A 15,892-nucleotide genomic window follows, 5' to 3' on the forward strand; every position below is an offset into this window, starting at 1 on the left:
AGCAACCTTGACATTCTTCAAACCGTTTTTGACAAGCTATTTAATAATCATCATTTTTAAAAGTAACATCTGATTTGATTTCTAGAACATTGTCAGCAATTACTTGCCAAATGATGATGAATGCAAGTACAGTTATGTATTATGATAGAGATGCCTGTTCAAATGTGGCTATTGGTTCAGGAATTTACCCTGCTATTGCTAAAATGAACCACTCTTGTTATACTAATACAGTGTGTTTATTTAATGGCACTGCTGCAACTGTAAAAACAAATCAAAATGTTGCGTTAGGATCTGAATTGTTTAATAGTTATGGTGTTGACTTTGAGTCTGTTACCAAAAATTTTCGTCAAGAACATCTGAAATCTCAATATGACTTTGATTGTCGCTGTGCAGCATGTATTAATGACTGGAAAAGAAATGATCATATGAGAGTGTTAGTCTGTGAGACGTGCTCTACAACTGTCTATGTTTCCTCACCTGATGTCAAATGTAGTAAATGTTCATCTGGAGTTGGTAATACCTTGGAACATGTAAAAATATTAGAGGAAGAATACAACAAAGCTTTTGAGTGCTTCCAGCAGAAGGAATACCAGAAAGGTTTACAGATTTTAACTTGTTCAATGGCACAAATCAAAGTTCTCCGAATGCCAGATTCCTTACTTCTTGATTGGAATGACCTTGTTAAAAAATTTATTGTCCTTGTTTTCAATGAGGATATCTGATTTTATCAAGATTCTTTTGACTTTAGCTGTTTTATTTTATTGGTTTTTTTCGAATGCGATATTATTCTCTAAATCATCTTCTGTATGATATTTGAAAGAATTTTGTACAACAATTAATCATCATTATCTGTCAATTTAGCTCAGCCAATGACCTCATTTTTGTTCCCTGGATTATGGGGATCACAATCAGAGCTAATTCTGACAGTGAACAACATCATCAGAAATAAAACCGCTGTTCCTGATCAACTTCATCTCCTGCTCAAGAAACACAAACCAGATTTCAATGCTTTGTTTGCTAGTCCTGTAAGTTATATGATTGATGTTTAATATTAAGTACTTTGTAATTAAGAGATTATAATTGAACTCTTACCTTTTATAATATCGTCTAAAAGTACTTTTATTATTCGACTACCGTATTTCATTCTTTATTAAATTCTATTATTGATAATTGATTTAAAATTATATCAGGAGCGAGATGTGAGAGACAGACAGACAGTGCTCAAGTCAGTAACAGAGGGTATACTTCTGCCTGGTAACACCACACCTAGAACACTCCCCAAACTATTTACCCAAGAGGTAACTTCTTCAAAAACACTTCATAGCATAATAAGACTAGTAATTTAAACTGTTGAATTGTCGAGTTTTACCCAGTGCCTAAGTTATAACCACAATTTCTGGTAACGTTTGTTCCCAGGTGGTATTACTGAGTGATGTATTGAAGTTGAACGAGTTGGTGTGTGTTGACCTGCTATTAGCAGGAGAGGAGCACCTCCCTAGGTTCCCTACTCTCACTAGAGGATTACTTGCTGTTCTCCTTTTCTACGATGGCAAAAGAAGGTATGCGTCTCTTATATCTTTATATCTTCTTTATAGATTTATACTGTGCAGCTAATTTAGGATTATATAGGATTTTCTTTTAATTACTCATTAAACCTAACATGTTTAATTTATTTACATTATAACCTGGAATGTACATTTAAAAAGAAGGTCAAGGTAACTACTGTTTAATAACGGTTGTTTTATTCAGTATGGCGACTTGTTTGAAGACGTTGGTGCAGATGAGGGAAGGAAAGACTTGGACATTCGGGCTGCAGCACAACGTGGTCGATATGGTGACTGGCTTCACCTCCAACCTCATGAACGAGGGTCTCGTTCAGAAAATATTAGATATTCTCGTCACCACTGGTATGTAGATTATAGATTATCATAACATGATCATAAAGTAGACATTATTGCATGATATACCTTAATTCGGTAATCTTTAGCAATTCGTCCCTAGTTACACTTGTCGCACTTTGTCATGTTTTAATTCATGATAATATGAGCTGAAACTATCTATAGTTTCAAAATTTTCCAGGCACTTTTTGTAGTTATACCCACGAATACAACCTAGAGAGGAATTAGATCCGTATATCCTCAATAGTCAATATCACCTGAATTATTTCCATTAGATGTGACAACAGAGCTGGAAAAGTTAGAACAAGGTCACGCAGTGGGTGACGTGACACACAGGTTGATGTTACGTGAAGCTATCACTGATTTCAGGGCTACTTTGTCAGAAGTTATCTTTGTTTGGTCCTGTCAGAACCCTCTTCCTGCTAACGACTGTTTGAAGGTATGTGATCTGCCAGATACCCGAATACCTGGTATTTGAAGACTCGAGGAATTATGTCACCATTTGTCTCTTTGTGTTGAAGACACCCATAATATATAATATGCATGGGATATTTTATACCAATACCTAGTTCAATCTAGGTCAATGCAAGACTGATTCTATACCTACTTATATATACACAGGTGTTGTGTCACGTGAAGAAGCATTGTAACACGAGCAAGGAAGGCACACTAGAAGCAGACACCGCAGCTCTCTTCATGACCATATTGTACAACATCGACCTGGAACCACTAGCTGATAACGCAACTTCTCTCATGACGGACAGCACTTTTACTAAAAACTTCAACCAGGTTACTTTGTAGTTCATGATTCAGGCTTGCTGGATAGTCTTAGATACTAGTGGTCAATAACTACAACATGGTTATACAAGTATTGAAGTCAGTGGAAAAATCATTAAAAATTACGAATATTTGATTAAAAAACCAATGTTCAAATCTGGAGACGCTGACTCCCTATCTTCAGGAGCTAACAGAAGTATCATCTACCAAGTCAAGTGAGGGACTGCTAGCAGCACTGCACCTGGTTTGGGCAGTAAGTGTGAACGTGTGCTCCACAACCCATTCTGCTCAACATCTTGACAAGCTCCTTCAGGAGGAGGAGATGTTGCTGGACTGGACCTTTAAACATGGAGGTGTTGAGTTCCTGACGGGCATGCTCCTCAAATCTACTGCTTTCTTCCAAGAGGTTCTTAATGGGATATTGTTGTCGGTTTTTGAGTTTTTTGAGATATGGCACATCGTAAGATATTTCAGTAGCAATTTGCTATAGCTTATCCTCTTATCTTGTCTTATGAACTCTCTACAGGAATATTACGTGGCCCGAATACACACCCTGATAACCAATATGATCTACTACCTGCCTCTGAGAATAGGCGAGATTCAGGCTGATTCTAAACAGCAGCTTGACTCTAACTTAAAAAGGTTTGGATTATAATATTAAAATAATTTAAACACATACCTGGCATATATTTTAGAAAAAATAGAAGTACGCCCACTTAAATCTCAAGACTTAATAAGGACAAAACTTTGAAAGTTGCACCTGCCCAGTGAGTACGAGAAGTTGTTGGAGTTGATGGCGGTGTTGTATAAGGGTGAGAGTAGTGGACTGTGTGACATGTTCTGGTATCCAGACTCTCCTGGTTCTCCCTCTAACAAAGATAACAACAACTTTAGCAAACAGGTTCCTCTATAATTATAGTTTTCAAGTTGGTAACTTGTAAATTTACACGAGTATTATGAACTATTATCATAGATAATTTACCCTATACTATGAACTTTGTTAATCCATATTATTGACTTATCACTCAATAATCTAATCCACTGTTCTGGATAGAGGAGACATCCCTCCCTTAATTCACTGCTTCTCTTCAGAGTGGATTGTTCAAGTTTGTGAAGGTGGGTGCAGAACAAGTAACCCCACATCTCTTTGTCCAATACCTGAAATTCCTGTGCGCTATCAGCAACACCACTCAGTCTGCTCGTCACTGCTACAACCTCCTGCGCTCGGACAGTGCTTATGGGAGTGGTAACTCTCTGGTCACGTGGGATCACTTCTTTGGGTCCCTCGAGCAGTACTTGTGGCACATTCACGAGCAATTAGAAGGTCAGTTTTTATAATTAGAGGGTGAGGATTTACTTAAATCTGTCCTCACTGCTTAATAAAGCAGTGGTTTTATTTGAAACTAAAAATCTGGCATTTCTCATCTAGAATCTTATTATTTCTCAACTATCCCCCAAAGAGCTGTATAACAGTAATCTGTCTCATGACCCAGGTGTAAAGTTAGAACAGAACGTGTCAGTCCCTACAATAACACCTGAGGAACTGGACGCACTACAATCTGTACTCTCCCTTACAAAACACATCCTCGCTCTGGACGAGGACTTGAGAACTACCATGGCTGAAAACAGTCAGTGGCATATTGTGTCCACTCTCTTCGGTCTTCTCTCCTGCCCTGTCGTACCACAACTCAAAGGTTTGGACAGCTAATATACTCGAATGTAATGAGGATATGTTTAAAATTTAAACTGCCAAAATGTAGCTTTGCTCAGGTGTCCAAGGTTCATTGCTTTATTCCTATTTATTCAGCAACTTATAACAATAATTTCAGGCTCCATATTGGACTGCATTGCTGTACTGACTGAGACACCGGAATTGTGTTTGTCGTTATGGCAACAGTTAGAGGCTACACAGATACTGCCTACAGTTCAAACAAACACCACTAAACTTGGAATCCAGGTTCGTCGCATCCTTATCTCCTCATCCTTATCTCCTCATCCTTATCTCCTCATCCTTATCTCATCATCCTTATCTCCTCATCCTTATCTCTTCATCCTTATCTTCTCTTGTCATATTTAGGAGTGTTCAGATTTTAACCCTCTGATATAATCAGACATGATGATACGTGTGGTGGTGGACTCATATTTACATGATGAGTCTGGGATGATTGAACTGGGAAGCTTTTACGATGGTGACAAATTCCACAATTTATCACGTCCAATTTAAACCCGAACTATTTCAATTTGTCAGCAGAAATTTTTAATTTAGCTCGATCACCGATCAGGCTCACTCAAGTAAATTTTGTAAAACAATTCTTGACGAATTAGGGCTACAATTACCAATTTTCATTAGACTTAGTCGTGATTTAGCTATAGATATTCAATCTCAGATGAGCTAATCTCAATGACACTGCCAACTTGGGTCAGTTCACGTGAGGCTTCTGAGGTTGATTTTGTCATGCAGATATATTTAAGATATGTTGCTCCATCACGTAATTTACCCCTTTAAAATGAAAGTACACTTCTTATCTTAATTTAAATTTTTTGTAGTGTCATTTTTATTAAGAAAAAACTCTTTGATGCGTAACTCCTATTTAAACGACGCAGTTTAAGACCATCTTTAAAATATTCGTTTCTGTTCTGTTGCTTACCTTTCAAAAGCATTTTTCTTCCCCCGGTACTCCTGCACAAAATTTCCCACCAGTAGCCTGCTAGATCGGGCTCGCTTCACTCTTAATACTTGCCAGGGCTAGCGTAGCGAGTGAAGACTGAAGCAAGCCAGTTCTTGGGCATTTGTAGCTGTGCCCCAGAAACTTTTTTACTTTTTTGCTTGGCCTTGCATTGAAATAACAAAATTTCGAAAGCCCTCCAATCGTGCGTTACAAAATTGGAGAAATGACTACTTTAACGTGGCGTTGTTCGACAACCCACAAGTAAAACGCAGCCAGCCGGCACCATTTTATCGTAGTTTGTAGTTATCCGCGTAAATTATTACATGTGCATTGTGCAGAGTAGAACCATGTCATGCCCCGAGAAACATTTTGTGTGCAGACAACATAAACAAAAAACGTTTGACGATTTTGCTCACACATATTTTGAAATATAGAGATCATTTTCAAACACAGTTTCAACAAATAATGAGATTGTAAATGTACATAATTTATATATTAGGGCCTTCCCCTAAACCCACACACTCAGTACCTCTAACTTATTGGCTATCAGATCTTTTAGAGAAATTGTAGTTCATAACAAATATCAAACTCAAGATCGAGATTTACAACAGTAATATAATAAGAAGTAAAAATTAATACTTTTGAATTACAACCGTAAATAATTGTCAACAAAATAACCGTAATCGTAATTTTCACAAGTCTTGAGCATAGTTCAAATTGTGAAGAATTTTAAGTATGTTAAGTCAATAATTAATACGAAATAATAGGACATCACACTATCACGTAGACCAATATTCTTTATGTTAAATATTTACGACACATCCAACAAATAGGTAATAATTAAAAGCTGTAACAATCCTTTTTAAGTATCAGATATAACACGTCTTCAAATCATCAGTCACAAACAGCTTAGACTAGGCATCAGAACAATCGTTTCAGTTTAAACATACTGCCACAATCATGGTGGCACTCAACACAAAAAAGGAATAAAATAGTACAGACATTAATTAATGTCTCCAGCTCGAAATCCAAACTATACTGGCGCTCACGTAGTCATGTATATTATATCAACATTAACTGACAATATTTATAGAGCTTCGCTTCACTTATAGTCTGTCCTCTTCCAACTGGGTGATTGTGATATAGGTCGCCTCCTCCTGCCCTGTTTCACCACTATCTCCACCTGGAGCTGTGTTCCTGTACGTCACCACATCATCTCCTCTCCTGTTCCCTACAAACGTTATATCAGCGTATGTTGGTTCTTCCTCAGTTTCAGGACTGTAGGTTTCGCTACATTGTCCTCCATGTCTGTCCTGCTTATCTACAGTTGCGTAAACTGGCTGCGATTGGATTGTCGAGTAAAGATCGTATTGGTTTTGGTCAGGTTGAATCTGGGGCTGTATCTGTTGTTTTCTGTTTCCTTGCTCCTGTCTGTTTATCCGGTTATATAGACCTTCTGTGTTATCTTCTGTGTTGTCTTGGTTTTGGTCAGGTTGAATCTGGGGCTGTATCTGTTGTTTTCTGTTTCCTAGCTCCTGTCGGTTTATCCGGCTATAAAGACCTTCTGTGTTATCTTCAGTGTTGTCTTGGTTTTGGTCAGGTTGAATCTGGGGCTGTATCTGTTGTTTTCTGTTTCCTTGCTCCTGTCTGTTTATCCGGTTATAAAGACCTTCTGTGTTATCTTCTGTGTTGTCTTGGTTTTGGTCAGGTTGAATCTGGGGCTGTATCTGTTGTTTTCTGTTTCCTAGCTCCTGTCGGTTTATCCGGCTATAAAGACCTTCTGTGTTATCTTCAGTGTTGTCTTGGTTTTGGTCAGGTTGAATCTGGGGTTGTATCTGTTGTTTTCTGTTTCCTAGCTCCTCTCTGTTTATCCGGCTATAAAGACCTTCTGTGTTATCTTCTGTGGTGTCCGAGGACTGAGCTGCTTGCTCATTCACTGTGGGATAAGTTGCTTCCTGGTATTGGTTCATTTCATTGTTATCAGTTTCTCCTCTTATCTCATCTGCGACATTTTTATTTCTGTATTTCCTCACTCTAAGAATGATGACAATCGCCAGCATTATCAGCAACAGCCCTACCCCACCCATTGTGGCTCCTATCAAAGAAATGTTTTTATCTGGTTTCCTACAGTTGTTTTTATCACTGGTTGTGCTGTCGAAACATAATTTCGTGCCATTTTCTGAGCAATTGTACTCGATATCTGGCTTGCAATAAACTTTACAACCCTCTCCGTGGTAGTATTCTATGCACTTATCACAGTCATCTCCTGTTATCCTCTCCTCGCATATTTTCTTTCCTGTTGTTTGGTTACAAGTGTAGCTTCCTGGTTGTGGCTCACAGTTAGTGGTACATTTATGTTCTGGATAGTAGTTTCCCTTACAGGCTTTCTTTCCTGATTCATTACACGTGTAGTTAACAGACTTGTTGCAGAATGTAGAACAGTCAGGTCCATAGTAGTTATTCGCACAGTTGTGCAGTTGAGACCTGTCCAGTTTACTAGACAATCTTTCTCTCCTAGTTCCGAGCAGGTGTATTTGTCAGGGTTAGGGGGACAGTGCACATCACAAGTTTCAGCAGGGTAGTAATTATCAGAACAAGACTGACAACCCTCTCCTGTGAAGCCTGTGATGCAGGTATCACAGTCATCTCCTGTTATCCTTTCTTCACAATCTTTCTCTCCTGATGATCCGCACTTGTAATAACCGGTTTTAGGTTTGCAGTATTTACTACAGTCTGTTCCGTAGTAGTTATCTACGCAGAAGTCACAACCTAAACCGGTAAATAGGTTATCACAGCTCAAAATTCTATATTTTAAAGTAATAATCGATTTCCCGTTGTCAGGTGTAATTGTATAGGAACGCCAGTACCACTTGGAGGAATCTTCACCCGATTTTCTCAAGTAGAATGGTACCTTTGCAATCGTCCTGCTTCTTATATATTTATCGTTGTAACCGTCTTCATCCCATACTTCAAATGATATTGTTATGTCCTTATCAGTGCGGAAGTTTACTGTCGTAGCTTCATCAAGCTGATTCACGTTTGAGAACAATACTTTCTCTTTATTTTTAGTAGAGCCTGTTTCTGCTACATTGAGGAATACCTCTCCATCTCGTTCCCTGATGACGACGTTCTTGAAGTAAAAATCACATACGTCCCCGCTACCACAGTTATACGTATCACTGTACGAATACAACTGTACCTCCCCCTGTCCACTGCAGTATATGTGCTCCTATGTGGGTAATGAGTGGGTAATGTGTGGGTAATGGTAGGTAATGTGTGGGTAATGGTAGGTAATGTATGGGTAATGGTGTCTTGTCGTATAATGCAACTGTTTTTATCCAGTTAGTGAAGGTTTAGAAATGTACTCGAAAGAAGTTTTCTTAAATTGGCATTGTACGTACTAACGAAATTTTATTATTTTTGAATGCCTTACCTCTGAGAACTGAATTAAACGAAGAAGTAAAATGTCTCACGCTCAACGTAAAGACGACTTACCGTGAACAGAAGCAGCTGAAAAACCAGAAAAACAAGCTTTACTCCAACCATGACCCTCATTTGATCGGTGGTTTTATAGTATGTAGTGATCAAACCAATAAACGAAACGTAAGAAAGACGGAATGGGATATCTGCATCCTACGTCGCAGTGTTTATGTTACGGGACATGGGTATCGTTGGAGTTGTACGTTGAGTAGCTGACAACAGCTGTTGTACTAGAAATAACATTAATATTGAGCTTGTTGGACTGTATTGTAATATACTATACGACCCTGTACCATCGTGTAATGAGAATGTTACAATAAAATGGTCTAACTCAGTTTCAAGATCGGTTCAAATAATGAGATTGTAAATGCATTATATATTAAGATATTAGGGCCGGCCACAAAAATAGTGAAATAAGTGTGGTTCGAATAAGAGGATGTGTATTGTAGCTTTGTAGGCCCTCGAAAAAATGTTGTGAAATTTGCTTTCAGGATTAAAATCTTGCAATGAGAGACACCTAGTCAAGTGACAAGTTTCGTTGTACTATGTACATAGGAATCTAGTGAAAATTAAACTCTTGCCACCAAATAGAGGGAAGCTTCTTCCCTTGCCATCGGGAAACTTCTTGCCTTTCCACAGGGAAGCTTTCTATTTTCCCACTCGAAAGCAAGCCTCTCTATCGAGGATCTTCTACCAATTGTCGAAATCTTGTCAAAAAAATGAATTCTCAAAAAAATATTGATTTCTCAAAGATTTCCCGGCTTTGGATTATTTTACTTTTGCATATTAGTTAACAAACTCAGCATATCCAATTCGATGACAGCATCTATTCATCCACTGCTCGATTATTCGGCTCAATATGAGCTTTTCGATTTGCCAACATTTGATTAGATACACCATCGATAAGGCACCGAACGTATTAATTGCGATGAACAATTTGATATCCCAATCTTTAGTGTAGAAAATTCATTCATAGGTCATTGACTGCCCTAGTCTTGACCCCGTACATGTAACTGATGCTTTATAAAGCTTTTGTTTTTTCTGCTGATTATATTCCCGCTGGATTACATTCTTCCATGTCAAAATTTATTTCATTTTGAAAAAAATCAAATTTTTGTTGTTGTTGGTTTATTTGGGTGCAACTGTGCAAAATAATACGCTGAAGAATTTAATCATAAATGTTTGAATGACAATACACAACTTGCAGCATTAATAATGAAAACCACTCGTCATTTATCTATTCAATAATATAAATATTATTGAATAGATAAATGACGAGTGGTTTTCATTATTAATGCTGTTTATAAACAACATTCGTAACTTACAACTTACAAACTCACGTCGGTTATCCACATATTATCAAATGAAAATACTAAACATCATGGTCTTGAAACATAAAATAAAATATGCACTCGTCTCATATCTGTTGATTGTTGATCAAGAATCAAATAAAAAAGGTATTAAATCTAAAATATAATCGAAACACTAATTGATAATAATAAAATCTTTTAAGAACTTGAATATGATGTAGTTACATTGAAAATTTAAAACGTTGACAATTTTTAAACCTGAGAAGTTTCCCTTGGTCGCATATATACGGAATTATCAGAAATTTGCAACTCTAAACATAAGATTTAACAGCAGTAATATTCGTAAATCAGTTTATATTCTAACTCCCGACTCTGCTAAACCTTGGGTCCTTTAATCGTTATAGATATGATCACTTGCAATGTCTGGTGATGGTCCATCAATAGAGCTGTAGGTGTGAGCAGCATCTTCAGAAATTACTTGGAAAGCAACATCGTCGTCCTTTGGCCCGGTAGTGGGGATTTTTTCAGCTGGGTTAGGAACTGCAGTATTTACGTAGACCAAATTAACAGTAGATACATTTTCCAGCTTTTTACGTAAGTGAAGAACATAAAATGCAGTTAAAATCGATATTAAAAAGAACACAGCTGCCAAACTTGAACTTATCCAGACTCCAAGATGTTGGGCAGCGTTACCTGAAACATTACAATTGATTGTTCGCTGCTATTTATTTGGCAAGCTTTTATCCCCTATTCCATTGAAAATTTATAATGCCCCACAGTTATTATATATTAGTGTTAAGAAGCACCTAATTCATCTTAAGAAATTGGAAGATTGCCTGTTTAGTATTTGAAAACTCACAATATTCTCCGGTTTTCCCCTCCTCGCATATTTTCTTTCCTGTTGTTTGGTTACAAGTGTAGCTTCCTGGTTGTGGCTCACAGTTAGTGTCACATTTTTGTTCTGGATAGTAGTTTTCCTTACAGACTTTATTTCCTGATTCATCACACTCGTAGTTAACAGACTTGTTGCAGAATGTAGAACAGTCAGGTCCATAGTAGTTATTCGCACAGGTTATGCAGTTGATACCTGTCCAGTTTCCTAGACAATCTTTCTCTCCTAGTTCCGAGCAGGTGTATTTCCCAGGGTTAGGGGGACAGTGCACAGCACAAGTTTCAGCAGGGTAGTAGTTATCAGAACAAGACTGACAACCCTCTCCTGTGAAGCCTGTGATGCAGGTATCACAGTCATCTCCTGTTATCCTTTCTTCACAAACCTTCTCTCCTGATGATCCGCACTCGTAATAACCGGTTTTAGGTTTGCAGTATTTACTACAGTCTATTCCGTAGTAGTTATCTACGCAGGAGTCACAACCTAATCCGGTAAATAGGTGATCACAGCTCAAAATTCTATATTTTATATTAATAACCGATTTCCCATTGTCCGCTGTAATTGTATAGGAACGCCAGGACCAATCTTCACTCGATTCTTTCAAGTAGAATGGTACCACTAAATTCCTGCTTCTTATATATTTATCGTTGTCACCGTCTTCATCCCATACTTCAAGTGATATTGTTATTCCGCTACCAGTGCGGAGGCTTACTGTCGTAACTTCATCAAGCTGCTCCACGTTTGAGAAGAATACCTTCTCTTTATCTTTAGTAGAGCCTGTTTCTGCTACATTGAGGAATACCTCTCCATCTCGTTCCTTGATTACGACGTTCTTGAAGTAAAAATCACATACGTCCCCGTTACCACAGTTATACGTATCATTGAACGAAAACAACTGTACTTCCCCCTGTCCACTGCAGTATATGTGCTCCTGTGTGGGTAATGAGTGGGTAATGGTAGGTAAAATATTATTATTTTTGAATTTGATTGAAACAAAGAAGTAAGAAGATCTCACGGTCAACGTAAAGATGGCTTACCGTAAAGAGAAGCAGCTGAAAAACCAGAAAAACAAGCTTCATTCCAACCGTGGCCTTCATTAGATCGGAGGTTTTATACGTAGTGATCAAACCAATAAACGAAACGTAAGAAAGACGGAATGGGATATCCGATATCTGCATCCTACGTTGCAGTGTAAAAGTTATGGGACATGGGTATCGCTGGAGTTGTACGTTGAGTAGCTGAAAACTGGTGTACTAGAAACAACATTGAGCTTGTTGAACTGTTTTATAATATACTATACAACCCTGTGCCATCGTGTATGTTACAATAAAATGGTCTAACACAGTTTCAAGAACGATTTAAATAATGAGATTGTAAATATTGCATATATATTAAACTCCTGCCACAAAATAGTGGGAAACATCCTAACTTCCCACAGGAAAGCTTTCTCTATTCCAACCAGGAAGCTTCTTCCATTCCAATCGGGAAGTTTCGTGCCTTTGCACAGGAAAGCTTTCTCTTTTCCCACTGGGAAGCAAGCCTCTATCGAGGATCTTTAACCAACAAATTATTATCGAAATTTTCCCTGAAAACTCCGATTTCTCAAAACTTTCCGGGCGGTAAATCAAAATCATCAGTTCCCGGTACGCTAGCGTACCGAGCGTTCCTACTTTTGAAAGGTAATTTCTCTTCTCCCCTTTTGCCATTCTTACTTGTTAATGAATATCCAAAACATTTTAAATAGCGATACGTGTTCACTATTTCTGATTCAATATTTTATCACAAAGAACACAAAAAATGTTCTTCTGTATTTACAGTAGAATAGTATTAAAAAATTGAAATTAAGCAGCCATTAAGCAACGGTTTATTTAATAGGAAATGTCACTTCTGAACGGAACATCTGCAATTGACTGGCACAATGTTTCATCCAGTGACGTTGAGCGGTTCTTCATCGGCTTATGGTGTGTCGTCTCCATAACACTCCCCGTGTTAGGCAACTCAATGGTTCTAGTGTCCTCAATAAAATACAACGCTATAAAACTTGATAACATCTCAATAGTATTGATTCAAAACATCGCATTTGCTGACATAGGATTCTCACTGTACGTCATAACAGTACTGATATCAGTTATTGAGAACAAATGGGTTCTTGGTGATATCCTCTGCACTGTCACCAACTACATGCACCTCTTTTTCGGGGTTTCAGAGATTTACCTGATTTGTGCATTCAACGTCAGCAAGCTTCACTGTCTTCTGTTCCCGCTCCAGGCCAGACATAGGTCCACACGAACTGGTCGTATCATAGCACTGGCTATGTGGTGTGTAATGCCCATATTCCACATTATTCCCACCCAGCTGATAGACAGGACTGAGAGCTTCAGGCTGACCTACTTCAGATGTGAGGGGCATTTCACAGGTACAGGAAAGTTAGCGAAGATATTCCCGTTCCTGGCTGTGGTGTTCTTCATCCTGCTGCCTATGTTAGTGGTTCTGATAGCTATCATCTGGTTGCTCCAGTATGTGAGGAGGGTTCAGGGTCTTCAGAAGCAGAGTGTCATCACTCTTCTCCTCATCTCACTCTGCTACTTCACTTCTTACCTTCCCTACGGAGTCTTCTTCGTCATCAGAACCTTCTTCCCCCGGGTTGCTTCGCTGTACAGTGTCAGGTTCCACTACTACCGCTTTGCGCTCTACATGTGCTACCTCAACTTCTCTGCTAACCCCATTATTTACCTTGTCTCGGTTAAGAGCTACAAAGAGTTCCTGTTAAAGCTATGGGGATCTGCAAAGGGAAGAGTGGTTATTACAGTCCGCATGTTAACTTCTTCAACAGCTCAGAATGAACCAACCTCCAATCGTATGCCTAGTTTTCCTGCAGTTCTGAGTTGAGATCACAGTACTGAGATTGATGAACTAATATTGATGTACTCAGATTGATGGACTCAGATTGATGGACTCAGATTAATGTACTCAGATCGATGGACTCAGTTACTGAAATGTGTGACATTAGAAGCAGCATCGTGACAATTATACGTCTACTAAAAATCCGAATTCGATACTTATATTGCAATTAATCATTGTCTTATGTTATGTTACTTATCATCGTCTTATGTTATGTTACTTGATGTTAAATGTTCGAACCTTTAACATGTTGCCCTTCTTTTGGTCAGTTAATAGGTTAAATATTATTATTCAAATCCCAAATATATTGTTATAAAAACATTAAAAAAGTACATTTATATCCGAACAAAATCATAGAAATTTCTTACCATAGGGGAGAGGGCGCAATATGCATATCCAAATTTCCTGAACCAAATATTGTCGAACCAAATACTAAACTGCCGTTTATGTTTCAGTCAGAATTAGAAGAAATAGAATCAAGAAGCGAGACCTACCCGGAAACCAGAGGATTCCTAAACCTACTGAAAGGACTGCTGTCCACTACTATCCCTGGATCACTGGGTGTAGGGTACAGACAACCTGGCCTCATTCCTTATCTCAACTTTGTCAAGGAGTCTGTTTTCTTGAAGTTCGATATCAGAGCGTACAGCGATAATAATGAAATGGTAAGATTATTAGAATTTATACATTTAGAAAACATTTTATGTATCGGGGGACTAGCTCAAATGGTAGAGCGCTCGCTTAGCATGTGAGAGGTACCGGGATCAATGCCCGGGTTCTCCAGATCTTCTTTTGTCGCCTAGGATAAATTTGTTTCGATGAAACTTGCTTCTCGAAACATCACATCCATTAGCAATAAAATATTAGTAATATCATCAACTAATTGACCCAATCACGTGAAACGAATCATTAATAAGAAATTACGAAAACAATGTTCCTGCTCCTTCTTCAACTCAAATTCTATGGTAGATTTCAGCTAGTTGTTAGATTATGATATTTTGCAGGCACACCAATTACGACTATACTTTTTATAGACATTAGGGTCGTTGGCTTAAACACATTTTATTACTATCTTGTGCAAAATCCTGCTTCTTATTTTAAAAAGAATTACTGGAGAACCCGGGCATTGATCCCGGTACCTCTCACATGCTAAGCGAGCGCTCTACCATTTGAGCTAGTCCCCCGTAACAGATTTGTCATTTTGTGTTTAACAATATTTTCACTCTCCCGTAGACTTTCTTTGTTAGCTTACTCACTTAGCTAATAAAGAGACAATGCTAAGAAACAGATTACGCTAATAAACAGACAAATAAAATAGTTTTAATACAAATGACTACAATTGACTGATACGGGGTACAACCTTTTAATAGTCTTGTGTTCGCTTAATACGTGAGACGTAGCCTCAAAACAGTGCTAACTGCTAGGCTTCTTCAGTTTATGTCAATCAGTTGTATAGGCCTTGAGGTCTTATTAACATTGTAATTAAGACTGTATAGATTAGGATTTACGGAGAATATGATTTCATGTACATAACGATTATATTATCCGATAAACAAATTTGATATAGCTCTCCTCGGTAAATTCTCGTTTTTCAACATAATTAAGATTCTCGTTAAAATAGTTAAAACATAGTTAAAATTCTCGCATGTAAATATTCTAAATATGCTATTTTGTAAGATGGCTTTAAATAAACATAATGTTTAGTACAGTGTACATTTTTATCTGGGCAATCCAATACGCCCATCTTTGGCATATGGTAACATAGCATCAGGAAACGTTTATTAACGCAAGCCTGTAATCTGTACGAAAACTTACCCTGGTTCATATCACTTAATATAATATAACTTCATAGCCCATCTTCAAAATGTGGCACTCTCAGTAGTTTTCACGAGTGAGCGGTCGCCGCCGCCATACGACTTTAAATAGATGGGCAAGCATTTCGTAAACGCGCACTGTTGCGCGTCTTTG

General features: G+C 38.0%; 1 protein-coding gene across 1 annotated transcript in view; it reads left to right on the top strand.

Moving 5' to 3' along the window:
- The first annotated feature begins 860 nt into the window (after positions 1–860).
- LOC134811385 (nuclear pore complex protein Nup205-like) overlaps positions 861–15,892 on the top strand; it is a 29,145-nt gene continuing 14,113 nt past the window's right edge. Inside the window, exons 1-13 of the mRNA XM_063818180.1 lie at positions 861–1,025; positions 1,191–1,298; positions 1,417–1,559; positions 1,750–1,907; positions 2,174–2,337; positions 2,520–2,687; positions 2,860–3,081; positions 3,202–3,317; positions 3,444–3,576; positions 3,768–3,999; positions 4,169–4,369; positions 4,505–4,632; positions 14,380–14,589. Of these exons, the coding sequence (XP_063674250.1) occupies positions 870–1,025; positions 1,191–1,298; positions 1,417–1,559; positions 1,750–1,907; positions 2,174–2,337; positions 2,520–2,687; positions 2,860–3,081; positions 3,202–3,317; positions 3,444–3,576; positions 3,768–3,999; positions 4,169–4,369; positions 4,505–4,632; positions 14,380–14,589 (2,139 nt within the window). The 5' untranslated portion in view covers positions 861–869. The remainder of the gene's footprint in view (positions 1,026–1,190; positions 1,299–1,416; positions 1,560–1,749; positions 1,908–2,173; positions 2,338–2,519; positions 2,688–2,859; positions 3,082–3,201; positions 3,318–3,443; positions 3,577–3,767; positions 4,000–4,168; positions 4,370–4,504; positions 4,633–14,379; positions 14,590–15,892) is intronic.

The sequence above is a fragment of the Bolinopsis microptera genome, chromosome 2 (assembly GCF_026151205.1).
Source record: "Bolinopsis microptera isolate Bmic1 chromosome 2, MBARI_Bmic_1.0, whole genome shotgun sequence".
Lineage (NCBI taxonomy): Eukaryota > Metazoa > Ctenophora > Tentaculata > Lobata > Bolinopsidae > Bolinopsis > Bolinopsis microptera.